At 43.3% G+C, this 27853-nt stretch overlaps 1 protein-coding gene across 2 annotated transcripts in view; it reads left to right on the top strand.

The window, feature by feature from the left end:
* MLLT1 (MLLT1 super elongation complex subunit) overlaps positions 1-27853 on the top strand; it is a 126373-nt gene that overhangs the window by 22273 nt on the left and 76247 nt on the right. For both annotated transcript variants that reach the window (XM_075863257.1, XM_075863267.1), the window contains exons 3-7: positions 2757-2839; positions 14106-14249; positions 15565-15693; positions 15802-16353; positions 18551-18638. In XM_075863257.1, the coding sequence (XP_075719372.1) occupies positions 2757-2839; positions 14106-14249; positions 15565-15693; positions 15802-16353; positions 18551-18638 (996 nt within the window). The remainder of the gene's footprint in view (positions 1-2756; positions 2840-14105; positions 14250-15564; positions 15694-15801; positions 16354-18550; positions 18639-27853) is intronic.

A 27853-nucleotide genomic window follows, 5' to 3' on the forward strand; every position in this document is an offset into this window, starting at 1 on the left:
CTGTTCCCTCATGGGGAATCCGCCTCCTCCTACGATTGGCTAGGCATGTGCACACATGACTGCCGGCATCCCATCGTGGTGAGTTTGAGGGCGTGGCCTAGCTTTCCCACTCTTGCTCCTGCATTTGGACAGACGCTGCTGAGGACACAGGATCTCCTAACTAGTACTGCTCCATCTTTATCTCAGGATAATCACAAGTCCCTCTGGTACCGGGTAAGACCGGTCCTTTGCCTTTTTCCTTTCCACTGCAGTTGCCCTAGCCTCAGTCCCTGAGCTTTACTTTCTGTAGGAGTGTGTCTTTTTTCCTAGCAGACCTAGGTGAAGGCAGCCATTACTTCCTATGGGAGTAGTTATTGCTGAGCAGTACCTTTTAAAAGGTTTTATTGGTTTCTCTAACCCCACAGTTTTTTTTTTGTGTGTGATGTAGTAACCCCCTCGTCTGCCACGTCTGACCCTAAGGAAGAACCTTCATACCAGGCAACCAGTACCGTTCATTATGCATGCTCTAAATGCAGTACTACGTTTCCTTATGGTCGGCCTACTTCCTTATGCGATGGATGCTGGCTTCCTAGCCAAACGCCTGTGGCTCCTGCACCCCTGCCATGCCTGGTATGGTGGGTTTTGATCCAGAATAGGCTACTTCCCCAGAACTGTTGGTAACAGTGAGCATCACTCAGTCCATGATGGGCATGATAACTAATGTCTGTCAGAGAGTGTTACTCTCACTATTCTCAAGGCTTGGAAGCCTTTCTCAGCCCTCATTTACCACTGTACCTGGAGGGCGTACTTTTGTTGGTGGGAAGATCGTGACCTTCCTACTCTGCAATTTTTCTGTATCCGGAGTTCTTTCCTTCCTCCAGGGTGATCTGGATCAAGGTTTGGCACTTCGTTCCATGAAAGGACAGGTGTGGGCCCTTTCCGTCTTGTTTAATTGCCCATTGGCATTTAAGTCTGACCTCAACACTTATTGTCCTCCGATTTTTTTTTTTTTTTTTTTTTGTTCTTGGGATCTCAATTTGGTTTTGGCGGTCTTGCAGTCGGCTCCCTTCGAGAAATCTCCCTTTGTCTTCTTTCCTGGAAAGTGTTTTTTCTGGCTGACTTCCATCCGGAGGGTCTCTGAATTGGCGGCTCTGTCTTGCCGTTCTCCATTTCTGACTCTTTATAAGGACAAGGCGGTGATCTGCACGATGCCTTCTTTTTTGCCTAAGGTTGTTTTGACTTTTCACATGAATGAGGACCTAATTTTGCCATTCTTTTGTCCATCTCCCAGTCATACGAGGGGGCATTCTCTCCGCAACCTGAATGTTGTCCACACCTTGCAGACTTACATTTCTGTCACTGCTTTTTTCCAGAAGTCAGATTCATAATTCATCCTCCCGGAGGGTCCCAGGAAAGGGTTGGCGGCCACTATCGCTCGCTGGATTCATTTGACTATTTGCGAGGCTTACCAAATTCAGGGTTAGATTCCCCCCTTTTCTGATCACGGTCCACTTTACCACAGCGGTTGGGACTTGCTGGGCTGTGCGCCATCAAGCTTCTGCCCATTAAGTGTAGAAGGCAGCCACATGGTCTTCCTTCTACGCTTTTGTCAAGTTCTATCAGATGCACACATATGCCTTTGCAGATGCTTCCCTGGGTCGCAAGGTTTTGCAGTCATCTGTGAAATAGGTGACCATGTCCTGTGTTGTGTTCCTGCCCCTGGTGACTACTCTCGGACGTCCCGCGGTGTGTCCCCCAATGTAACGAACAAGAAAAAAGGATTTTTGGAGTATTCACCATAAAATCCTCTTTTCGTCCACTTCTTTGGGGGACACAGCTCCCACCCATTGTGTTTTCAAGATTTTTTGTTCATGGTTGTCAGTTTGAGGGACTCCTCTATTGTCGTGATATACTTTTTCTTATCTTGTTTCTGCTTCTACTGCTTGCGGACAGACTGAATAGTTAAAGATGCTCTGTCACCACGTTATAAGTGGCCTATCTTGTACATGATTTGATCGGCGCTGTAATGTAGATTACAGAAGTGTTTTTTTATTTAGAAAAACTATCAATTTTGACGGAGTTATGACCTATATTAGCTTTATGCTAATGAGTTTCTCAATGGACAAATGGGCATGTTTTACTATATGGCCAAGTGGGCGTTGTACAGAGGAGTGTATGACGCTGACCAATCAGCGTCATACACTTCTCTCCATTAATTTACACTGCAGATAGCTATAGCGCTATGTGCAGTCACATAAACATACTATAACGCTACTCATGTGTCATGACAATGAATATACATTACCTCCAGCCAGGACGTGACGTGTATTCATTCTCCTGACCACTTCTGTAGCGTCTGTGATTTACAGCACAGCAGGCGTAGTCTCGCGAGATTACGCTGTAAACTGTCATCCACAGCGAGATCTCGCTGTGCTGTGCTGTAATGTGGTGACAGAGCCTATTTAAGTGTCCGTAGGCAGGGTATATTCTGTAGGAGGGACCACTTTTTCGTTTGTGTCAAGCTTCCTAGTGGCAACAGCATATACCCACGGTCTATGTCCCCCAGTGAATTGACGAGAAAAGGATTTTACAGTGACTACTCAAAAAAATCCTATTTTTAGCCCAAAATACATTTAATAAAATAAAAATTTTGCCTCAAAGGTGTCCGTAGCCAGATGAAAAACTGGTTAAATGTGCGGCTGTTTTTTTTTGCCACTTCTTATTATAGTAGTGTTATTTTAATACTGGAATCTCTTCTCATATGTTTCCTTTGGCAGAATGCAAGGAACCACCATACAAAGTTGAAGAATCTGGATACGCTGGCTTCATTTTGCCTATTGAAGTGTACTTCAAAAACAAGGTAAATGTGTATATGAATGTTAACCTTTTCATTATATAGGGGGGTGGATAAGTAGGTATACAGTTTAACCGGTAAATACAATAATATTAGGTATACAGCTTGAATAGTATTTTATAGAATAACAAAACAATTACGTACAATCTCTTATATGCTCAAATTGGCGGCCCTCACTCTTTACAGGTTGCTGTAATCTAGTTTTTACACTCACACTTTCGCACAAAGTTCTTTATTTGCATTAATTTCTTGCTTGAACAGAATCATGTTATCAACCGTGTGTGGTTCTCTTGAATATATCTTATCTTTAATAACTCCCCAAAAGAAAAAGTCCATCGGGGTAAAGTCTGGTGATCATGGTGGCCATTCAATCGGGCCTCGTCTTCGTATCTATCTATTGGGTCATTTTTCTTCAAGAAAATTACGCACTGCTAAAGCATAGTGAGGAGGGCTACATCTTGCTGAAAATAGAAGTCTTGATTTTTGAGCTCCAACTGCAATTGTTGGATTAAATTTTCTTGGAGCATGTTAAGGTACAGGTTTGAGGTAACCGTTTTACTATAGGAGATAGGTCCAATTATCCCTTTACATGAAAGGGCCGCCCAAACTGTAACCCCAGGTTGATTCAATTGTTGTGAGTAATAAACACAGTTGTGCCTATTAACCCGTTAGTGACCGGCCCATAGTCTTTTTACGTCGGTCACTAACGGGCCTTATTCCGATGCCATAGACTTTTTACGTCACGGCATCGGAATAAGTAAGCAGAGCAGGGAGCTGTCAAATCTCCCTGCTCTCAGCTGCCAGAGGCAGCTGAGGGCTGGGAGCGTCCCTGCTCTGCCGGGTGAGATCGATATTAGTATCGATCTCACCCGTTTAACTCCTCAGATGCGGTGCTCAATAGCGTGCACCGCATCTGAGTGGTTTTGGAGAGAGGGAGGGAGCTCCCTCTCATCCAACTGACACCCGGCGATAAGATCGCCAAGTGTCTGTGTCTCCCATGGCAGCTGGGGGCCTAATAAAGGCCCCCAGGTCTGGCTGTAATGAATGCCTGCTGGATTATGCCGGACAGGCAGTAATACACTGCAATACAAAAGTATTGCAGTGTATTATAATAGCGATCGGAGGATCGCATAGTGAAGTCCCCTAGTGGGACTAGTAAAAAATTAAAAAAAAAAGTTTAATAATGTTAATAAAAAAAAATAAAAAAACACACTTTTTCCCCTTACAAACTGCTTTAGTATTAAAAAAAAAGTTAAAAAGTTACACATATTTGGTATCGCCGCGTCCGTAGCGACCCAGAATATAAAGCTATTACATCACTTAACCCGCACGGTGAACGCCGTAAAAAGTGAAATAAAAAGCCACGGAAAAATTGCTGTTTTCTGTGAATCCTGACTTTAAAAAAAATGTGATTAAAAAGTGATCAAAAAGTCGCATCTACTCCAAAATGGTACCAATAAAAACTACAAGTCGTCCCGCAAAAAAAAAAGCCCTCCTACAATTGCATCGGCGAAAAAATAAAAACTTTACGGCTCTTCAAATATGGAGACACAGGGGGCGCATGCGCGCAGCTGAACATGGTGGACGCGTTCTAGCCAGGCTCCGCACCTCGTGAAGGCATTCCAGCATATATATCGCTAACAGCAGACATCGAGACCCATAAAAGATAGGAGAGGTACCTTAGATGCCCGGGCATCCACCTATGGCCAGAGGGAGCGGCAGACGGGGTAAGCAAACCCAGGCTCAGAGGTCCGTAGCAGACATGCTGATGGCGGCGCCGAACATGGCGGAGCAAGGCCCGCTGCAGCAGCAGCAGGAGACACAGATACAGCCCAGCACATCGGTGATATCACAGGATTATCCTGTGCTCCTGCGGTAGAATGGCAATGCTTCACCATCGCAGGCACAGGAGGATATACAGGTAGAGGGCCCGATCCCGGACTTTGGTCTGCCGCAGCCAGCGCCCGTTCACGTGCCACAGCACTCGCCCATGCCGTCGGCCATTGTTTCCGGATTGACAGAGGACGCCATCTTTTCATGCATATCAAGAGCTATGCAAGCTCAGATGGGGGAAATAAGCTCCAAGATTGCTGCTGTACACCAAGATTTACATAAAGTGGGGGCTCATATGCAGGCCATTAAAACCAAAATGACTTCCATCACTGCAAGAGTTAATCAGAATTCCACATTTATGGAGGATTTGCAGGAGCAATTGGAGGAGGCGAACACAAGAATTGAGGACCTGGAAAACAGATCCCGACGCTATAATTTCAGGATCAGAGGGGTCCCTGAATCTCAGACGGAGGTACCGGCGGTGGTTCGTATGCTACTCACTACCTTGATACCGGATATATCGGAATCACATATGGAAATTGACCGGGCCCATAGAGCATTGACGGCAATGAGGCGGGATGGACTTCCCAGAGATATTATAGTGAAACTCCACTATTACTCGATTAAAGAGAAAGTGATGGAAAGAGCTAGGAAGCTTCCGGTGATCACCATTTGTAATACAGCGGTGCAGATATTTGCTGATCTGGCTCCCCAAACCATCCAAAAAAGGCGGATGCTTCGTCCTATCTTGCAGACCCTCAAACACCATGCTATCCCATACCGGTGGGCATTCCCATTTCGTCTCCTTTTCATGCGCAATAACAGGCAATATGGCTTCTCTACGCTACAGGAAGGGGAGGATCTGCTGAGGGACTTACATATTTTACCATCCCAGGATAAGTCCAGCTCCCCCCGACTCCCTATACAGGATCCCCCGTTGTCACCAATATGGCGCACCCAAGGAGGCCGTCAAGAGGCGCCTCGGGAACAGAGGGTGGACTCTCGTCGGCAACATTTGAATCCTCCTTGACGGATAGAGGGTCGAATATAGAAGCAGTTATTTTCTTCTTTTTCTTTTTCTTTATTCTTCATATTGGCCGGAGATGTCTTCAAACAACACTGATGTTGAGTTTCAGTCTGATACCGCCAGTTGCAGTTCTCAGCGGACTGGGAGCCGGGGCTCCATATGTTGGGGTAGTATTGGGGCTTTCTTTGATTCCCACTTATAGTAAGGAAAGTTTGTTTATAAGCTGGCCCGAACAAAGCGAGGAAGGTTCTTGAGGTGTCTAGGTCGCAGTGAGTTGGTATCCCGGTTACTGATATGTTTGTTTTAAAAATGTGAAGTTTGCTTTACATTATCATTAACATGTGATTGCCTATTACGCTCAGGGATGATATAGATTAAGGGGTTGAATGTCTGGTTATATATTTACGGAAATGCTGTGCCTTCACGACGGTCTGCTGTCCCCCTTTTCGCAGTCTTTTCTTGACTGCCTAGTCTGTAGACTGTCCGATACTATTGAAATTTTGTGTTTGTCCTATTTTTGTTCTGTCTCTTACTCCCTTCCCTTTCCCTTCTTTCCTATTTTTGACCCTTGTCTCTATAGCTGGATCCCAATCAGCACATGGTTCTACCTCCTGATTTATGATGGCGGTCATGGAATCTGCTAAGACCTATAGTTTACTCACACATAATGTGCAGGGCCTTAATTCCCCGATCAAGCGTCGAAAAGCTTTCTTGTACTATAAATCCTCTCATGTTGATATACTATTTCTACAGGAAACTCATTTCTCGACCTCCTCTGCTCCATCGTACTTTCATAGACACTACTCACAAAAATTTTTGGCTAGTGCCTCTACTAAGCACAGGGGAGTGGGCATATGGCTGTCTCGGTCGGTCCCGTTTACATCTCACAAAACGATCTCTGATCCGGATGGCAGGTACATCTTGGTCACGGGTCTGTTACACGAATCTCCAATAACCTTTATTAACTATTATGCCCCGAATTCCAATCAACCGGCGTTCTTCCAAGGCATGTGGCGCAAGCTCCATTCATCGATAGAGGGCCCGATTATTATGGGTGGGGATTCTAATATCGCCTTGGACGCGTCAATGGATAAATCCCACGAATCCAGGGTGCGACTTATTCCTCCTACGTCAATCAGCATACAAGTAGCACGTTTCTTCCATTCGGTGGATGTCATAGATGTCTGGCGGGATTTTAAACCCACAGCGAGGGATTATACTTATTTCTCCTCAGCCCATAATATTCACACCCGCATTGATCATGTTATGTTGTCAACTAGCTTACTCCCTAAGGTCACGGATGCTAGGATTTTGGCTACACCCTGGTCTGACCATGACCCGATTGTGGTTCGGCTGTCAGATTTATGTGGGAGACAGCCTATCTCATCTTGGAGATTGAATGAGTCACTACTATCGGATCAGGAGATAGTTAAAGAAATCCAAAGAGAATTGGACACATATTTTCTACTTAATAAGGCACCAGACACCTCAATTATGTCCAATTGGGCGGCTCACAAAGCAGTGATTAGGGGAAAATTCATTCAGATAGCCTCGCGTAATAAGAATCGGTCGAAAGAGGTACTGGCGTTAAAGGAAAGGAAGTTTGCGGATCTGTCCAAGCAATTTAAAACAGAACCTTCGGCAGATATTAAAGCAAAATTAGCGGAAGCTAGAACAGAATTAAATCTATGTCTGACAAGCTGGGCGGAAAAAAGCCTGCGATGGTCACAACATAAGTTTTCTACACAAGGGGATAAACCGGGAACGTTACTCTTCAGACGCCTCACGCCCCGATTTAACACCTCAACACCACCGAAATTGCGCTTTGCAGATGGATCTTTATCACAGAATTCCACAAAAGTTTTAAAGGCCTTTCAGGATTTTTATTCAGCTTTGTATTCGGCACCACCTCAGTTTGATCAAAAATAAGGCTAAGGTCTTGCTGGAAACAACATTTCCTACTAAACTTTCCCAAGGGGATAGAGAAACACTGGATGCTGAATTTAGCCTGGAAGAGGTATTGGATGTTATTAAAAATCTGAAGGCTCACAAAGCCCCGGGGCCAGATGGGTTTTCCTCAGGTTATTATAAACACTTTAGGGAGGTATTGGCCCCGCATATGGTTGAACTGTTCAATGCTTATCGGGAGGGTAATAATTTGCCTCCTTTTTCGAATTTAGCTTACATACATCTCATTCCCAAGCCCCATAAGGATCATACAGATCAGGCCAATTACCGCCCGACATCCCTACTCGATGTGGATCTTAAGATTATGACAAAAATTCTGGCAGTTAGATTGAATTCCTTTCTCGCCACATATATACATAAGGACCAGGCGGGATTTATACCCCTCCGCCAGGCGGAGGATCAGACGAGACGGGCGGTGGACATTATTTCAGCAGTCCTCTCGGGGTGGGATGGTACTTTCGGACGTCAAAGTATGTTATTAAGTCTTGACCTTCAGAAAGCCTTTGACTCGCTATCCTGGGAGTATTTGTTTTATGTCCTTGAGAGAATGGGCTTTGGTTCCGGCTTTTTGTCTATTCTTAAGATCTTATACTGTCTCCCTACAGCAAAAATAAACTCTAGGGGATTTATGTCGGGAGCCTTTCCAATATGCAGAGGAACGCGACAAGGGTGTCCGCTATCGCCTTCCCTGTTTGCGCTGGCTATTGAGCCCCTGGCCAATCTTATACGAAATTCTCCCGACATTAGGGGAGTGAAGGTGGGAGGAGTAGAACATAAATGTGCATTGTTTGCGGATGACATCCTGCTTTTCATATCGACACCTCTTACATCCTTGCCGAATCTCTTTTATATTCTTGATCAGTTTGGCAAGCTGTCTGGGCTTAAGGTTAACCACTCTAAGTCGGTGGCGATGAATCTTACATTGCCAATTGGGGTAGTAAAGCTCCTAAAACTTAACTTTGCCTTTCATTGGGATGCACGTAGATTGGCGTATTTAGGTATAAAATTTACACCCACCATAGAGTCCCTTTACAAGGACAACTTCCCTCCACTTTTTAAACAAATAGCTACAGATCTCACTAGATGGTCCCCTCTTAATCTCTCATGGTTTGGTCGCATTGCCTCCATCAAAATGACGATTTTACCCAGATTACTCTACTATTTTCGAACGCTCCCTATCGTGGTCCCCCAGAAGGCGCTTAGACAAATCCAAGGGCTCATTATGTCGTTTATTTGGGGTACTTAAAGACCGAGAATACAGAGACAAACATTATTTACCCCTAAAACTGTGGGGGGTCTGGGGGTTCCCAATATCCAACATTACTACCATGCAGCACGTCTGGCGCAGTTTACAGATATGTATGCGAGACCATACTGCCCCCAGTGGACGCAAATTGAAACGGCCGCATGTACCCGTTTCCCGCTGGAAACGCTACTGTGGATGGAAGCCTCGGACAGACCTCCTGTTCTCTCCCCTGTGCTTTCTCAGATGTTACTGCTGTGGGACTCGCTTAGAAAGAGATTCCATATTAAATCACCTCATAATCCGCTTATGACTATCACGGGTAATTCTGCCTTTCCTCCGGGTCTGCGTAGAATGGAATTCCGGTGGTGGCTCAATAAGGGGTTTTACAGGATCAAGGACTTCTTTATAGGGGGGGACATTAGTACTTTGGATTATTTTAAGGATTCACACTCGATGCCCCCATCGGAGCATTTTAGATACATCCAGATACACCATTTCTTGTTGAACTGGAAATCCAGGCAGGGGGACATCAGTACATTAACCACGTTTGAACGTCTGTGCTGGCTCTCTGGCCTACGATGTAAAATATCCACGATATACTCCGATCTGGTTACCCCGGAAGGTAAACTCCCTTACATGACTCGATGGAAACAAGATCTAGGTACGGGAGTGGAATTGGAGCAGTGGCGGGAGATGGCATGTACGACCTCGAAACTATCTATCAATACATCCTTGGTGGAAGCGGGGTATAAGGTATTAATGAGATGGTATATGGTCCCCACTCGTATAGCTCGATTTAATCCATCAGTGGATATTCACTGCTTTAGGCAATGCGGCGCGGAGGGCACACTAATGCATATTCTATGGGAGTGCCCAGTGGTTGCCACCTTTTGGAACCGGGTATACCAGCTTATTAACACAGTGATCCAAGTCAAACCCCCCAATGATGTGATTACGGCACTGCTATGCGGCCCCATTCCGGAGGTTCGGGCCCCTGCACGTAAATTACTTCGATATGTGTTCCTGGCAGCTAAAATAACTATTGCTAGGGCCTGGCGAACACCTACGTTGTCTATGGATATGTTGATCGCTAAGATCTCATGGATAATGGTCAATGACCGCCTAACACATATGCTGGCTGGTACGTTAGACAAATTTGACGCCATTTGGGATCCATGGAGGAATAGCACACTTTCGTGAATACATAGAGATGGTTACGAAACCCTTTTACCCTACACCTTTCTCCCCCCCCCCCCCCCCTCCCTATTCTTCTTTTGGTTATTGTGTGTTTTTCTTTCTTTTTTTTTTCTCTTATTTCTTTCTCTCATGGAGGCTATGTTATGGTACTCTAAAAAGCACTGTGATGTCAAGGATAGTTACCTATGTTAGCAATGAATACATTTATATACTCTATATTATGCAAGAGTTTTGACATCATGACAGATATGTAATGTGAGATTTATTGGAGGCCAAGTTGGTCTAATACTTTGTTTAATTGTATTACTGAAATGCAAAAGTTGAGACTCTGCGAGTCTGTGTTATTACTATATTATTATTTTACAAAACTGTTTAATAAAAAACTATTGAAAACAAATATGGAGACACAAAAACAAATAATTTGGAAAAAAAAGCGTTTTTACTGTGTAAAAGTAGTAAAACATACAAAAACTATACAAATTTGGTATCATTGCAATCGTAACAACCCGCTGAATAAAGTTATTGTGTTATTTATACCACACGGTAAACGGCGTAGATTTAGGACGCAAAAGAGTGGCGAAATTTCAGATTTTTTTTTCTATTCCCCCCCCCCAAAAAAAGTTAATAAAAGTTAATCAATAAATAATATGTACCTAAAAATGGTGCCATTAAAAAATACAACTTGTCCCGTAAAAAACAAGACCTTCTACAGCTATGTCGACGCAAAAATAAAAAGTTATAGCTCTTGGAATACGTCGATGGAAAAACGTAAAAAATAGCCTTGTCATTAAGGTCTAAAATAGGCTGGTCATTAAGGGGTTAACAGCACCTGAAAGTATGAAGTTGGCTTCATCGGACAGAGTTATTTTTCTAATAATGCCATCTCCTTGTGTTTCTTCATCCAAAATTGCCTCACAAAATTGTAATTCGACTGTTTGAAAAATCTCCCCCTGTATACTTTAGGGTTGTTACAATGCCAGATTTTGGACTTCGATACAGATACTTTGTGTAGTATTGCTATAGTCCTATACCGAAACTATACTTTGCCAACAATAAAAAAAGTTCTTCTGTTTTCTGATGTGAGGCACGTGGTGTGATGGATTTTGAGCCTCCATGTGGCTCACATTAATAGTAATTAACCCCATCATGTTCCTCACAGTCATAATGGACACCATTGGGTTAATGTGTGAGGTACATGATGGGGTTAATTATTAATGTGAGGCACATAGAGGTTCAAAATTGATACCTCGTGCCTCACATTAATAAGTGAAACAAAGCAGTTTTTATTTTATAACCGTGTAAACATCATAAATGACGCTATAAATTTGTTATTACGGTTGCGACGATACCGAATGTGTATATTTTATGTATTGAGACTTATTTTTTACAATAAACATTAAAGGGAATGTGTCGCTAGAATTTTTTTTTTAGTTAAACAGTTAGTATATAAATGATTACACATTGTTCTAATTTTTTTAATTTTTTCACAAGTCAGGAAATATTATAAATTAGATTCTAATTTATAACATTTCCATGTGCTGGTCACTAGATGGAGCAATTCCCAAAATTGCAGCATTGGCATGTGGTAAAGCAACCTCATTGCTTTATATTGCAAAATTGGAGAAGACACACTCGCTCTAGTGTCCTCAAACAATCCCCCCCTCCTTTCTCCTGGCTAGTGCCAGGAGAAAGGAGGGGGATGAATGTTCAAACCTCCTACACTGTGTGCCGCCATTTTTTGAGCGAATGCACAGTGTAGGAGGATTTGATACCGTGGTAATCAGACCGTATAACACGAACACACACACACACACACACATCACATACACAAACATAACTTACCTGCTACTGCCGCCGCCGCTGCCTCCGCTCCTAGTGCTTGCATCTGAACATATGGCCAGAAGCCGCCACCGGAAGTAGTCCTCTTACTGTCCAGCCGCGGCTTACGGTCCACATGAAAACGGCGCCAGATGTCGCTCTGCCGAAGACCTTCCTTTTGGTCTGTGTGGGAGCGGCGCATGCGCCGTTCCCACACAGACAGTGTACACTATAGTGAATGGAACGGCTCCCGTTCGCATTCTCTATGGGGATGTATGTGCCGTATTCCATCTCCGTATGTGTCGTTAATCGACACATACAGAGAGGAAAAAAAAATGGCAGCCCCTCCCATAGAGAAGTAAAAGAAAGAAAAAAGTAAAACAAAAACACAAATAAATTAAATTTATTTTAATGACATACTAAAAGCAAAAACATATAAAAAAAAAATTTTCGCGACTCCTTTTAAAATGTTTTTTTTAATTTAACATAACATTTTTTTATTTTTTTTTTTACAAAACTTTAATGTACTGGCATATATCTCTATGCCAGTACATTAGCCTGTGTACTGATTGTACACAGGCAGTTGTTAGGACACACCTCAGTATGCCCTAACAGGAGATATGTTCAATGGACCCTGGGCTGTCCTCCCATATATGTTATGTCCCTCGATCTCGTCACAGGGATTCCCCGTTACGCAATCCAAAGGGCATCCCCCTTCTCATTTTCCTCTTGAATGCAGCGGTCAGCTTTGATCGCAACATTCAGGGTGATATCGGCTGAGATGAGCGGTTTCTCTGATCTCCGCGGTTAGTGCGGGGCTGCAGTTGTGTAATACAGCCATTGCCCCGCTCTTATCAATAAGAGTGCGCGATCAGCATCAGGTGATGCGGCCGGTGCTGCACTAATGATCGGTGGTGCAGGCATTGAAGAACGGGAACATGGGGGTGTTTTGTAGTGCGCTCGCCATCTGCTGTCTACAGTGCCGGCAATCCTTAGTGCAGCGCTGGTCTCATCACATCATGCTGACCACGTGCGCACACGTGACAGGACTCAGGAGCGGTGCAATGGCTGTATCACACAGCCGCAGCCCCGCTCTAACAACATTCATGTGTTCCTATACTTAGAACACCGAAAAAGGCCATACTTACAAATGGACACAGCCAGGCCAGAAATGCTGATGAAAGGGCGAGCAGGTGCTTTAAATAATAATAGCCACTCCCACTAGTCTTGAGGGGAGTGGTGTGTGGTGCATGGGAGGTGTAGTAAGAAATAATAAATGAATAGTGTGTGTGCAAGTGTAATACTATAAGTGAAATATAGGGGGCAGTAATAAATGAAGTGCCTCAATAGAAATAAATGGATAATGGGGTGCAAGTGAGTTCCAGTTTAGGATTTAGGGACTCGCAAGTCTGGGGATCCTTGTCGTGGATTGCGAGCTTGCGTCCTTTTGGCCAAAATGATTACCAATACCCCAGGTATTTTTCATTATTATGTATATTCGCTTCTCTTGGACACAGCCGGGTCTTTGATGCTGGGAGAGCATGGTGTGTTGTTGTTTGGCATAGCAAGCAGGGTAGCCCGCTCTATGAATTATCAAGGCGTCACAAATAGGCTTCTACCTGGCTATACACGTTGTGCCTCATGACGTACACACTATCCCTCCATGTTTCACTCACTTGCACCCCATTATCCATTTATTTCTATTGAGGCACTTCATTTATTACTGCCCCCTATATTTCACTTATAGTATTACACTTGCACACACACTATTCATTTATTATTTCTTACTACACCTCCCATGCACCACACACCACTCCCCTCAAGACTAGTGGGAGTGGCTATTATTATTTAAAGCACCTGCTCGCCCTTTCATCAGCATTTCTGGCCTGGCTGTGTCCATTTGTAAGTATGGCCTTTTTCGGTGTTCTTTGTATATGTCCCTGTGTTTTTATCGGTTCTGTTCCTATACTTAGCTGTGCGACCGCACAGCTTAGTATCGAAATACATGAATTAGCGGTAGTGAACCGTTTGAGGGTGCACAGTATCAAAACAATATTGAAATTTCTATGCATCGTGCAACCCTAGTATACCTACTTATGCACCCCCTGTATATTTGGACTATACGTGTAGGTTTGACTTTTGGTATTGGTTACTAAATTTTTCTTATTGTACTTGTCCTGCAGGAAGAACCCAAGAAAGTCTGTTTTACTTATGATTTGTTTCTGAATCTTGAAGGAAATCCACCAGTAAATCATTTACGCTGTGAGAAATTGACATTTAATAATCCTACCAAGGAGTTCCGCAGGAAGTTGCTGAAAGCCGGAGGGGTGAGCACATATAGTTAGAATTGCTCTGTTTGTACTGCACTAGGACCAGGTAATAGTACATTAAAGGGAATGTGTCGCTAGAAATGATTATTATTTTTTTTACGTTAAACAATTAGTATTTGAGTGATTACACATTGTTTTCATCTATTTTTTATTTTTTCACAAGTCAGGAAATATTATAAATTAGATTCAAATTTATAACATTTCCATGTGCTGGGCACTAGAGGGAGCAGTTCCCAAAATTGCAGCATGGTCCATGTGGTAACGCAACCTCATTGATTTATGCTGCAAATTTGGGGTGGACACACACTCCTCTAGTGTCCTCACACAATCCCCCCTCCCTTCTTCTGGCTACTGCCAGGAGACGAAGGGGTTTGAATGTCTGCAATCCTCCTACACTGTGTGCCGCCATTTTCTGAGCGACTGCACAGTTCTAGGACGATTAGATACAGGGCTCAGCAGACAGTATCACACGATCATACACACACATCACATACACGAACATAAATTACCTGCCTCAGCTGGTCTACGCTCCTATTCCTTGCGCCTGAACATATGGCCGGAAGCCGCGGCCGGAAGTTGTCCTCTTACTGTCCGGCAGCGGCTTCTGGTCCACATGAAAATGGCACCGGATTTCGCTCTGCGAACGAGCTTCGTTTTGGTCTGTGTAGGAGCGGTGCATGCGCCGTTTCCACACAGACGGCTTACGCTTCTGAGAATGAAACGGCTCCCGTTCGCATTCTCTATGGGGATGTATGTGCCGTATTCCATCTCTGTATGTGTCGTTAATCGACACATACAGAGATGAAAAAAAAAAATGTCAGCCCCTCCCATAGAGAAGTAAAAGTTTGAACATAGTAAAAGTTAGAACGTGACAACACTAATAAATAAAATTTTTGTTTATATTTTATTAAAAGCAATATAATAAAAAAAAAAATCAAAATCATGACACCTTCCCTTTAACAGACAAACCTCTGTGTGCTGTAATGGGAGGGCATAGACGCAAGTAAAGCTGTGTTGAGCCCTGTGAAAAAGGCTGTCATGTTAAACCCCATCGAAAGCCGCTTTAATAATGTTTGTTCATACTAATTTGAATGTGTATGTCAGATCAATCCTGCTGAAGTCTAATATGAACTGCAAAGTACTAGATGTATTGACGCAGCATTGAGGGATCAGTCTTCAGTATATCTGTATTTCAACCAACTTCAGGAATGTCAGCATTTCAAGCATTCTACAACTTTGTCCAAAGACGCTTAGTTATAGTTTCTCGATTACCTAGAAACGTGTCATTTGATACACAGGATTTTATTTTCAGGTAATGGTTATGCCAGAGGGAGCAGAGACCGTATCAAGACCAAGCCCTGACTACCCCATGTTACCAACAATCCCCCTCTCTGCATTTTCAGACCCAAAGAAGGCCAAATCAACATCATATGTATCAAAGGTTGGTATTTTACAATGCACAGCTTAGAGAAAATCTAAACAAACTAACAATTGCTTAATTCATTATACAAAATACATGGTTTTATAAACTGCCTATAACGTTTTGCAGGATGGCAATAAAGAAAGTAGCAAAACATCTAAACCCCACAAAGTTACAAAAGAGCACAGGGAGAGAATGAGGAAAGATTCAGAAAGCAAAAGTAAAGACAGTGATATTAGCAAACCAGTTAAGGAATCCTCGTCCTCCAGAAAACCAGCTGAGAACAAACCTCCCAAGGACGAGAGAGCACCTGTTAAAGTAGCCTTCAAGGAACAAAAATTAGCTTTGAAAGAGCCCAAGATGGAAAATACGTCTCCAAAAGGTGGACCATCTGAGCCTAAGCCCTCAAGCAAAAGACCTCCAAACATAGACTCCCCTAAATCCAGTAGCAAGAAGCCGAAAAAAGGCCGCTCTAAAGGACTTGCTGTTTCTGGTACTTCCCCTCGGGGTCCTCTTAACCCCAGTAACACGATCACCACCAACTCGTCCTATACAGAGAAGAAAATGGTGAAAGAGAAACCAGGAAACAAATCTGATAGAATCAAACCAGATACGGATGTAAAGAAGCCAGTAGAAGATAATGTTTCCAATTCTGATGATGAGGGATCGTCAAAATCAGAGGTAATTATGTTGTCCTGTACTTCTTTCCATAGCGTGGTCATATAAGTGGTATTTCTGCTAGCATTGTTAAAGCACAGACAAACATTGAAGGTTGATAAAACCGTATTTCAAGTGCGCCGTGACACTCAGTGGCTTGCACTGTGTATTAGCTAAACAGCGCTTTAGGCCTTATACACATGGCAGAGCCGTAAGACAAGTCGGTACGGAGGGAAATTGAGTCCGTGAAGCTCCTCACTGCAGGGCCATAGGTATTCCATGTGACGCCATGTCATGCTCCTTAAAGAGACTCTGTCACCACATTATAAGTGCCCTGTCTCCTACAAAAGGAGATCGGCGCTATAATGTAGGTGACAGTAATGCTTTTTATTTAAAAAAATGATCTTTTTTCACAAAGTTAGGAGCGATTTAGGTTTATGCTAATGAGCTTTCTTAATGCCCAAGTGGACGTACTTTTACTTTTGACCAAGTGGGCGTTGTACAGAGGAGTGCATGACGCTGACCAATCAGCATCATGCACTCCTCTCCATTCATTTACACTGCACTACATGTGCAGCTACATACACAAGCCCTAACATTACTACAGTGTCCTGATAATGAATACACATGAAATCCAGCCTGGACGTCATGTGTACTCAGAATCCTGACACTTCTGACTCTTTTTTGTGATATTCCGGCAAGTGAAACCAAATCTCGTTTAGCTCAGATCTCGCGAGATTTATCTATATCGCTAGTGCAGTGTAAATGAATGGAGAGGAGTGCATGATGCTGATTGGTCAGCGTCATGCACTCCTCTGTACAACGCCCACTTGGTCGAAAGTAAAAGTACGCCCACTTGGGCATTAAGAAAGCTCATTAGCATAAACCAAAATCGCTCCTAACGTTGTGAAAAAAGATCGTTTTTTTAAAATAAAAAGCATTACTGTCACCTACATTATAGCGCCCATCTCCTTATGTAGGAGATAGGGCACTTATAATGTGGTGACAGAGCCTCTTTAAGGCTGGGTTCTCACGGGACGGATACGCTGTGTAAATGACACGCAGCGTGTCCGACCTTAAACCCGCAGGACGTTCCATCCGAAAAATGTCACCACGTTGTGGTGCGATTTTACGGACGGAAATTCAGCCGTTCATACTTACCCCCTCCCTCTTTTGACGTCCGCTCCGGCCTCCCTGGATGACTTTTCAGGCCATGTGACGCTACAGCCTGTGATTGGCTGCAGCGGTCACATGGGACGCAACGTCATCCCAGGAGGCCGGACTGCATGAAGGAGGAGGGCGTTCTGGGTAAGTATGTTAGTTTTTTTCTGGTGTTGTGATTTTTGTAGCGTAATTACTGTGCTGTGATTACACCGCAATAACCACAACGCTTGGCTTTCTTTTGCGGGTTTTGCATCCCCATTGAGTTCAATGGGGAAAACCCGCAACGGAAAATGAACAAAAACGCAGCATAAATTTACATGCTGCGTAATTAAATTCCGCACCGCAGGTCAAGTTATTAACGTTTACGCTGCATTTTTTTTCCGCAGCGTGGGCATGAGATTTTCTAAATCGCATGCAATTTGCTGCTACTGTAAACGCTGCGGAATTTCCGCACAGAATTCCGTTGTGGAAATTCTGCAGCGTCTACGCTACGTGGGAACCCGGCCTAAGTCCCTGCATTGCAGAGATGTGCCACTCTGGATGCAATGATTCTTTGTAAAATATGGTGTCCAATGGAGCATGCAACAATTTTTTCTTTTACGGAAACCGACAAAAAAAAAAAGACCTGTATAAAATCGGCGACACACAGAGGTACAGTAGGGCCCCGTAAAATTCAGTGGCTGTCTTATTACGGCTCTGTACTACTAGGAGTTGTATGTAATACCTTTTTGTGCATGATCCCATAGTCTGAAATGTCCAACTATAAAAACGTCTACTGAGCTGTGTCCATCATATTAAGATTCTCACTGCAGGAGTGCTTTTTGCACTTTCCCCGGTGTAATCATTTGAGAGCTTCTTTATGATTGGCTGATTTACATTGCACTATGCGGCAGCTGTCATTAAATACTATGTAGAAATGTACCTCTAGCATAAGGGAAGTTAATCTGTAATGGCCATCAAGGATTAAAGTATTCTTCAAATAAGAAAGGTAATTATGGATTCAAGACTTTGGTGCAGTTGATTCCCTCTAAATGTTTTCTCTTTGTGATGTTTCTAGTCTGTTCCATCAAGTCCTTCAAACAGCAGCTCGAGTTCGAACTCCAGCTCAGAGTCTGACTTTGAACCTTCACAAAACCACAGTCAAGGTATGCTAACATTGTTAAAGGAAAGCGCTCATCCATGTGGTTTGTTTAAATTCTAGTCTTGCTATATGCCGGAAGCTTTTTGTCGCATCATAAAGGCTTGCTATGTCTTGCACCATTTCCTGCTGCCGATGGCTGCCGTTTCATCTTTACAGAACCGATCCAGCAACCTGATACTAATGTAGTAAAGTGTATAGCTATTCCCACTATTATATATAGAGTTGGTCTAGTGTTTGCTTGGATATGCCTGCTTTTCTGCCTACTGTCATATCACAGGGCAGTTGTGCTTGTCAAGTATCTTTATTTACATTCACCTGTCCCCAACCCTATGTTTATTACCGGTTTACCTCCACCATAGCGGTTAGCATATTGGGGACCCCCACCATTTGAGGCCCCAAATAAGTAGTGGCAACGTTTATAGAGAATCTGTTATTCTTGAATTACAATCCGTGTGAGAATTAAATTAGGTCTCTTTATTTAATATCCCATTGAGCCATATTTCAGGAAATTTTTACTAAGGGACAAAGCTAATGTATTTGCCATATGAATATACTAACTTTTACTGTTTAGCTCTCTCGAACGTGGATATGATGCCTGAAATTACAGCAGTAGCTCAGGGCCAAATGTAAAATATCACAGCACAGACCGTATAATAGTTTGTTTTTTTATAGACAAGCACTATATAAAAGCCGCCTCCAATATCCAGGGAGTTTTATTTTACAGTGAAGGAAATAAGTATTTGATCCCTTGCTGATTTTGTAAGTTTGTCCACTGTCAAAGACATGAACAGTCTAGAATTTTTAGTCTAGGTTAATTTTACCAGTGAGAGAGAGATTATATTAAAAAAAAAAACAGAAAATCACATAGTCAAAATTATATATATTTATTTGCATTGTGCGCAGAGAAATAAGTATTTGATCCCTTTGGCAAACAAGACTTAATACTTGGTGGCAAAACCCTTGTTGGCAAGCACAGCAGTCAGATGTTTTTTGTAGTTGATGATGAGGTTTGCACACATGTTAGATGGAATTTTGGCCCACTCCTTTTTGCAGATCATCTGTAAATCATTAAAGGGAATGTGTTGCCAGCAAAACATGTTTTTTTTTTTTTTAGTTAAACAATTAGTGTGTAGGTGATTAAACATTGTTCTAATTTTTTTTATTTTTTTCACGAGTCAGGAAATATTATAAATTGGATTCAATTTATAATATTTCCCAGCACTGGTCACTAGATGGAGCAATTCCCAAAATTGCAGCATTGCATGTGGTAACCACATTGCTTTATGCTGCAAAATTGGGAAAAAATCCCTCGCTCTAGTGAGCTCTCAGAATCCCCCCCCCCTCCTTTATCCTGGCTAGTGCCGGGAGAAACGAGGGGTTTGAACGGTCTAACCTCCTACACTGTGTCGCCATTTTTTGAGCTAACACACAGTGTAGAAGGTTTACATACACTAGTAAACACACACTGAAACACGAACATACATAGAAATCACTTACCTGCTCCAGTCGCCGCCGCTCCCTCCGGTCCGTCCGCTCCGTCTGCTGCCGCTGCTCCATGTGCACAAGTCCGGAAGCCGCGACCGGAAGTAGTAATCTTACTGTCCGTCCGCGACTTCCGGTCTATAGGAAAATGGCGCCGGACGGCGCGCATTTCAAATTGGACTGTGTGGGAGCGGCGCATGCGCCGTTCCCACACACACGGCGTACACCATAGTGGATGGAACGGGCCCCGTTCGCAGTCCCTATGGGACTGGAGCTGCCGTATTCCATGTCTGTATGTGTCGTTAATCGACACATACAGAAATGGAAAAAAAATGGCAGCCCCCATAGGGAAGAAAAAGTGTAAAAATAGAAAAAAGTAACACACAAACACACAAATAAATATAAACGTTTTTAATAAAACCCTAACATAAAACGGATATAAAAAAAAAAAATTTGGTGACACTGTTCCTTTAAGATTTCGAGGCTGTCGCTTGGCAACTCGGATCTTCAGCTCCCTCCATAAGTTTTCGATGGGATTAAGGTCTGGAGACTTGCTAGGCCACTCCATGACCTTAAAGTGCTTCTTTTTGAGCCACTCCTTTGTTGCCTTGGCTGTATGTTTCGGGTCATTGTCGTGCTGGAAGACCCAGCCACGAGCCATTTTTAATGTCCTGGTGGAGGGAAGGAGGTTGTCACTCAGGATTTGACGGTACATGGCTCCATCCATTCTCCCATTGATGCGGTGAAGTAGTCCTGTGCCCTTCGCAGAGAAACACCCCCAAAACATAATGTTTCCACCTCCATGCTTGACAGTGGGGACGGTGTTCTTTGGGTCATAGGCAGCATTTCTCTTCCTCCAAACACGGCGAGTTGAGTTAATGCCAAAGAGCTCAATTTTAGTCTCATCTGACCACAGCACCTTCTCCCAATCACTCAGATTCATCCAGATGTTCATTTGCAAACTTCAGACGGGCCTGTACATGTGCCTTCTTGAGCAGGGGGACCTTGCGGGCACTGCAGGATTTTAATCCATTACGGCGTAATGTGTTACCAATGGTTTTCTTGGTGACTGTGGTCCCAGCTGCCTTGACATCATTAACAAGTTCCCCCCGTGTAGTTTTCGGCTGAGCTCTCACCTTCCTCAGGATCAAGGATACCCCACGAAGTGAGATTTTGCATGGAGCCCCAGATCGATGTCGATTGACAGTCATTTTGTATGTCTTCCATTTTCTTACTATTGCACCAACAGTTGTCTCCTTCTCACCCAGCGTCTTACTTATGGTTTTGTAGCCCATTCCAGCCTTGTGCAGGTCTATGATCTTGTCCCTGACATCCTTAGAAAGCTCTTTGGTCTTGCCCATGTTGTAGAGGTTAGAGTCAGACTGATTAATTGAGTCTGTGGACAGGAGTCTTTTATACAGGTGACCATGTAAGACAGCTGTCTTTAATGCAGGCACCAAGTTGATTTGGAGCGTGTAACTGGTCTGGAGGAGGCTGAACTCTTAATGGTTGGTAGGGGATCAAATACTTATTTCTCTGTGCACAATGCAAATAAATATATAGAATTTTGACTGTGATTTTCTGATTTTTTTTAAAATATAATCTATCTCTCACTGGTAAAATTAACCTAGCCTAAAAATTCTAGACTGTTCATGACTTTGACAGTGGGCAAACTTACAAAATCAGCAAAGGATCAAATACTTATTTCTTTCACTGTATATGTTATATAGGCTATAGCAGTTGTCTCTTAGCTGTGGCTCTCCAGCTGTGGAGAAACTCCCAACATGTGGCTTTTAGGTCTTTATAAGAGTTGTAGTTTCACAACATCTAGAGCCACGTGCCGGAAACTTTCTCCTATAGCATGCAGCACTGGGGGGAGGATTACAGTAAGTTCGTAAAGGGTTGGACCAGAATTTCGGATCAATAATATGTTACTTTCACTCTGTTTTCAGTGATATACTGAACTACTTACAGAAACATTTCGGGTAGCATACTTTTGAGTGATGCTTTATAAAAGATGTGTAGCACTGGCAGCCTTCTGTTAATTTTTAAGAAAGCATAATGGTTATTACTATTAAAAAGTTGCAGTAGCATCATCTCATTCGCCTCGTTGGGTAACTAGGAGGTGTGACACTAAGAAGTGTTGGCCCCCTCCTTCAGGATATACTCCTTTTACAGACACTGAGCTAATTCAGTCTTCACTTAGTGAAGATAGAATCCCTGCTGGTTCAGCAGGCTGTATTTACACATTTTTTAGTTAGCAGATCACAAAAATATATATATATTTTTTTTAACGAAATTTAGCCTATATACAAATGTTTATGGTAGGTAAGGGGGAATAATCAATATCAACGTACTTAAATTTTAACCAAATGTGTGTAAACAACTAGTATCCCAATAAGGCTCAGCGTATTGCCAATATTAACCTTGTACAACATCCCTCAAATACTTTTAGATGTAGAGCAAATCCCCTACAAATGTAGCTATGTTCCTCTGTTTGGCGCCGACATGCCCTAGAAATGGCTTCTAGATGATATACATTGGACTACGAGCTAAAGTCCCCAGTCTACATTTTGGATGTGGCATATTTTTTTTTTTTTTAATCAAACAAGTTTTTATTGATAATACAACATCAGTTATACAGCCTTTACATTTCTCACAGTACTTTACAGAAAACATATAAAATTAACATAACCTCACTTAAGTAGTGCAAAATTTCTTCAAGTGTTTTATGGCATGTATACAACATCTTTGGTTATACCATCACCTATTTCTCCCTCCAACTGAACTACCCCCCTCCCTTGCAGTACTCCCTCTCTTCCCTGATTTTTCCACCACTCCTCCTCCGTGTCTCTTTCATAGTAAACCGATATTTCACCAGACCTTAAACATGTATATGTGCCATCCCTCCTCCAAATCTCATCTAGTGATCCGCATTGCCATAGGCTTGTACCCATTTACCCCATTGTTTCTCGTATTTCTGAATTGTCCCTCTTTTCAGATATATCCGCTGTTCCAGTGATACCGTGTGGTTAACATACCCAACCAGTTCAGCTACCTCCGGGGGATCCGCCTGCAGCCAATATTTTGCGATTAGTTTCCTAGCATGATACAAAATCTTTTTAATAGACATTAGCTCCACTCCATCCCCTCCTTCCTCCCCAATGCAGCCCAGTAAGAATATTTTAGGTTCTATTGGGAAATCTCTCCCATATACTTTAGACACCATACTTTTAACTTCCTTCCAATAGCCTTCTAGCAGCGGGCAGCTCCAAAACATATGCTTTATGTCCGCCCCATCAAACATACACCTGGGACATTCCTTAGTTGATCTAATGCGCATTTGCCATAGCACCTTAGGCGTCCTATACACCCTGTGTAATAGAAAAAGTTGTGACCACCTGTGCGTTACACTAATAGAGTTTTTTAGATGATCCCAGTATCTCCTCCCAGTCTTCATGATTTCCACCAACGGGTCTCCCAGAAAACAAGAGAGTAGCGTATTATATAGCACCGAGATAATCCCTTTAGTGTCTTTTGCCCCTAATACCCGCTCCATCCCTCCCATGGTGGAACAGCTCAAATCCACCAGTCTCTCTTGAGCCTGCGCCGCATGCCTTAATTGAAGATATTGGTAGAACAGCCGGTGTGGGAGTCCAAACTCCTCCTGTATTCGAGCAAAGGGCTTAAGAACACCTCCCTCATACAGCTGGTACACATATCTAATCCCTGCCTGTTCCCAGTCTTGAAATCCTTCCAGCATATTAAATTCCCATAGGTATGGATTGCCCCATAAAGGCATATAATTGGAGCATCCTGTGACCCCCAATAATTTCTTACTTTCCCACCAAACTCTATGTATTAATAGTAAAGTCGGCTTTCCTCTTGCCTCCCTCCTTAATTTATGAGATTCCATGGCCTCTAATACATCCGTTCTCTGACCCATATAATACACCAGTTTCCCACTAGAATCCCACTCCTCCCTATTCTTCCAGCCCTTAAAGTGTTGTAATTGGGCCGCTAGATAATATATCCATGCATTCGGAATAGCTAACCCTCCCTGTTCCACTGGTAGTTGTAGTTTATCCAGTTTTATCCTGGGGATCCCCCTTTTCCACACCAAGTCCCTAAACAAGTTGTGGATTTTTCTGAACCAGTATTTAGGCAACCACACTGGGGCATTGCGCACCACATAAAGAATCTGGGGCATCAGAATCATTTTGATGAGATTTGCTCGACCCAGTGCTGACAGTGGTAGCCCGAGCCATATTTTGGTCTTATCCGTGAGTTTGTTCAACAATGGTATCACATTTAGTTCAATAAAGTCCTGCACCCTCGCCGATATCATGATTCCCAGATACTTAAATTTCTGTACGCACGGTACCTCAACTCCTCCAATCACCAACGGCGTATCTACTGGCTGGAGTGGCAACAACACCGACTTATTCCAATTAATTTTTAGTCCTGAAAATCTACCAAAGCGCTCCAATACATTCATTATTGCTGGCAATGAGTAATTTATTTCCCCCAAGAACATCAAGATATCGTCCACATATAATGCTATGCGCTCCTCCAGCTCCCCACACCGAAACCCTTCTATCCCTGGATGCTGTCTTACCATATTGGCTAGGGGTTCAATTGCCAACGCAAATAGTAGTGGCGAAAGTGGGCATCCCTGTCGCGTCCCCCTCTCCAGTCTGAAGGAATCTGACATCCTTCCATTTGCTCTTATCCTAGCTACCGGCTCCTTATATAATAATTGTATCCATTTTATAAATTTCTTTCCAAAGCCAATCCGTTCCAAGACAGCCCACAGATACCCCCACTCCACACTATCAAACGCCTTGGCGGCATCTAAAGACAGCACTGCTCTACACCGAGCATCCGGAGCGTCTGTCTGCAAATTCAGGAAAAGTCTACGTAGATTGGATGTGGCATATTTTTGGTATATTACCATTTATACATTTGTACGTACCCTGTAATTAGATCGCCCCTAAGCTGCCACTCTGGGGCATCCACTAAAGATTTAGTGGACCTCTCGAGAGCTGTCTAGTGCCACAGAATATCTGCGCAAAGCCTCCCTTAGCTCAGCTTCCATTGTTTCTATCTGCAGAACTACCGCTGAAACGGGTTGTACAGGACTAGAAAAACCTGTCTGCTTTCTTCCTAAAAAAGCACCACACCTGTCCATTGGTTGTTCCTGGTATTGCAGCTTGGCTCCATTTAAGTGAATGGAGCTGAGCTGCAATACTAACACACAACCTGTGGACAGGAGTGGTGCTGTTTTAGGAAGAAAGGAACAATGTTTTTCTAGACAACCCCTTTAAATTCTGGTTCGCTGACACTGCTTCTAAGCGGTCTGTGATGGCTATTCCTTTTGCTACAGGTGGAAAGAGCTCTCACCTGTTTCAGACCAAGGTCGGTCATGCCACAACCTGTAGAAAACTGTGACCTAGTTTTTGTCCCTTTTGCAGATTTCTCAGTCCAAGAACATCCAGGCGACCGCCCCAACAGGACTCCAAGAACAAGCCTTCCTTCAAGCCCCTTCCCTCTTGTCGCCCCTGCTCTCAGGCCGCAAAACCCAGAGTGGGTAAAACCAATGCGGCCTGAAGTTGCGCCCTTACTCGTGTCTCGGGTGGGGCGGCAGGCTTCTGCGCTTCAAGGATGTCTGTGTCTCTTGCATCTTGGACGTTTTAGGATACAAAATCAAGTTTTTAAGCCTACCACCCGACCGAACCTTCTAGTCAATGCCTCCTACTTTACCTGCCAGGACAGCTGCCCTTTTTCAGGAAATAGCCTTGCTCAAACTTTTGAATGCCTACGTCAAGATCTGACATTTCCACAGAGTCCCTGTGCTCGGTCATTGTTTTCATTGATCAGGGTGTTCGCTCTTCTCTGGATGTAAAGGTTGCGTATCTCCACATTCCCATTTGCCCATCACATCAACAATTCCCATGCTTTGCAGTTCCCCCTCAACGTTATGTTCATGGCACTCCTTTTCAGCCTGTCAATGGCCCCAGGGGTTTTTGCCAAAATCCTCTCTGGTCGTTGCGCTTCTTCACTTTAGGGGGGTTTTAGTTGTCCCCTACCTGGACGACATCCTGTTCAAGTCTCCTTCCAGGGTGGGCAACCTAGCCAGTCTCTAGTTTACTCTGGATACCCTGACCCAATTCGGTTGGATTATCAGCCACTCCAATCCTGCCCTACTCCTTTTAGTCAGATTACCTTCTTGGGTATGATGTTCGACACCCACTCTGCACTGGTGTAGGGAGTACGAACTATGCAAACCGGGGGCTCTCACCTCTCGCCGCTTCTGCATTGGCAACCTGAGAACCAAGGAACTACAAGATATGCCATAAATCTCTGATTAATGCAGGTCGCACCTCTGGGACTCGCACTAATCTTTAAAACGGGGCTTCCTGACTCCTGTACTTCCTTGTCCTGCCTTCGCTGCTCACTGATCGCTGAGTTACTAGGTGGCCGTGGATACCTAAATAGCTGAGCTACGCAGTCTCTGGAACTTCTATAAGTAAATAAAGAAGCAAAAGGCACGGCGCCACATAGTGCAGGTCAATCAGACTAAAAATAAATGTAGAACGTAGTTAATATGCTCACCACGTGGTAGTAGGTAAAGGCAATATATAACTCCACTGTGCTGCTGCCAGGATCCAAAACCGGTGAAAACGAATGGTCACCGCTAATTGAAGCAAACGAAGGAAGAAAAAAGGAGGATCCTATAGGGCGCTGCTGCGTGGTTGTGGTGGAAAGTCAATGAAAAAATAGAAGATATATAATAATTATATAATAATTATTTATTGAACAATAGATGGCTACGCGTTTCAACACTGAACTAGTGTCTTCCTCAGGCCATTAAAAACATATACAAAGGGGTTCCTTATATACCTATAGATATTAGACAAACAAGAGTCAGAGGTGGGAGAGGTCAGGAAGTTAATTAGAACGTCATGATTAACAGCTGTATCAAAGGGCTAACTTAGAAAAAATCATTAGCACATAAAATAACACTTGCACAGGGGAAAGAAAAAAAGCGGGAAGCATACCCGTATTAATTTCATAGAATAAATGAATGAATTAATACATAAATAAATGTTGAATCCATCATGTTGTGTATGATGGATTCAACATTTATTTATGTATTAATTCATTCATTTATTCTATGAAATTAATACGGGTATGCTTCCCGCTTTTTTTCTTTCCCCTGTGCAAGTGTTATTTTATGTGCTAATGATTTTTTCTAAGTTAGCCCTTTGATACAGCTGTTAATCATGACGTTCTAAATAATCCCAGCCCCCTCTCTACCTTGCATCTCCCATCATGTGCATAATGCGGCTGGCTCAGAGGTTCCTTGTGTGTATTGGGCATATCATGTATGTTGGTGCATGCGCAGTGCAAACTTTGATAAAAAAATAAATATTCATGGACGTTTTTTTTTTTTCTTGCCAAACACTGCGGACAGCAGAAAAAAACCCTGATGCTCGAGAACTCTCTTTGTAAATTTACAGTTGGTTTGCAAACCTGATGGTTGCCCTGCTGGTCGACGTTCCCTGGCCATTGCCTCTCCGGCAAGATCTACTCTCTCGGACCTCTCTTGCGCCCAAATTTACAGCAACGTTTAATGATGTGGCTGTTGAAGCTACAGTTCTGAGAGCACGGGGCCTGTAGTAGCAGGTGATTCACCCCATGTTAAAGGCTAGGAAACTCTCTTCGGCCCACATT

This window comes from Rhinoderma darwinii, chromosome 1, assembly GCF_050947455.1.
Source record: "Rhinoderma darwinii isolate aRhiDar2 chromosome 1, aRhiDar2.hap1, whole genome shotgun sequence".
Taxonomy (NCBI): domain Eukaryota; kingdom Metazoa; phylum Chordata; class Amphibia; order Anura; family Rhinodermatidae; genus Rhinoderma; species Rhinoderma darwinii.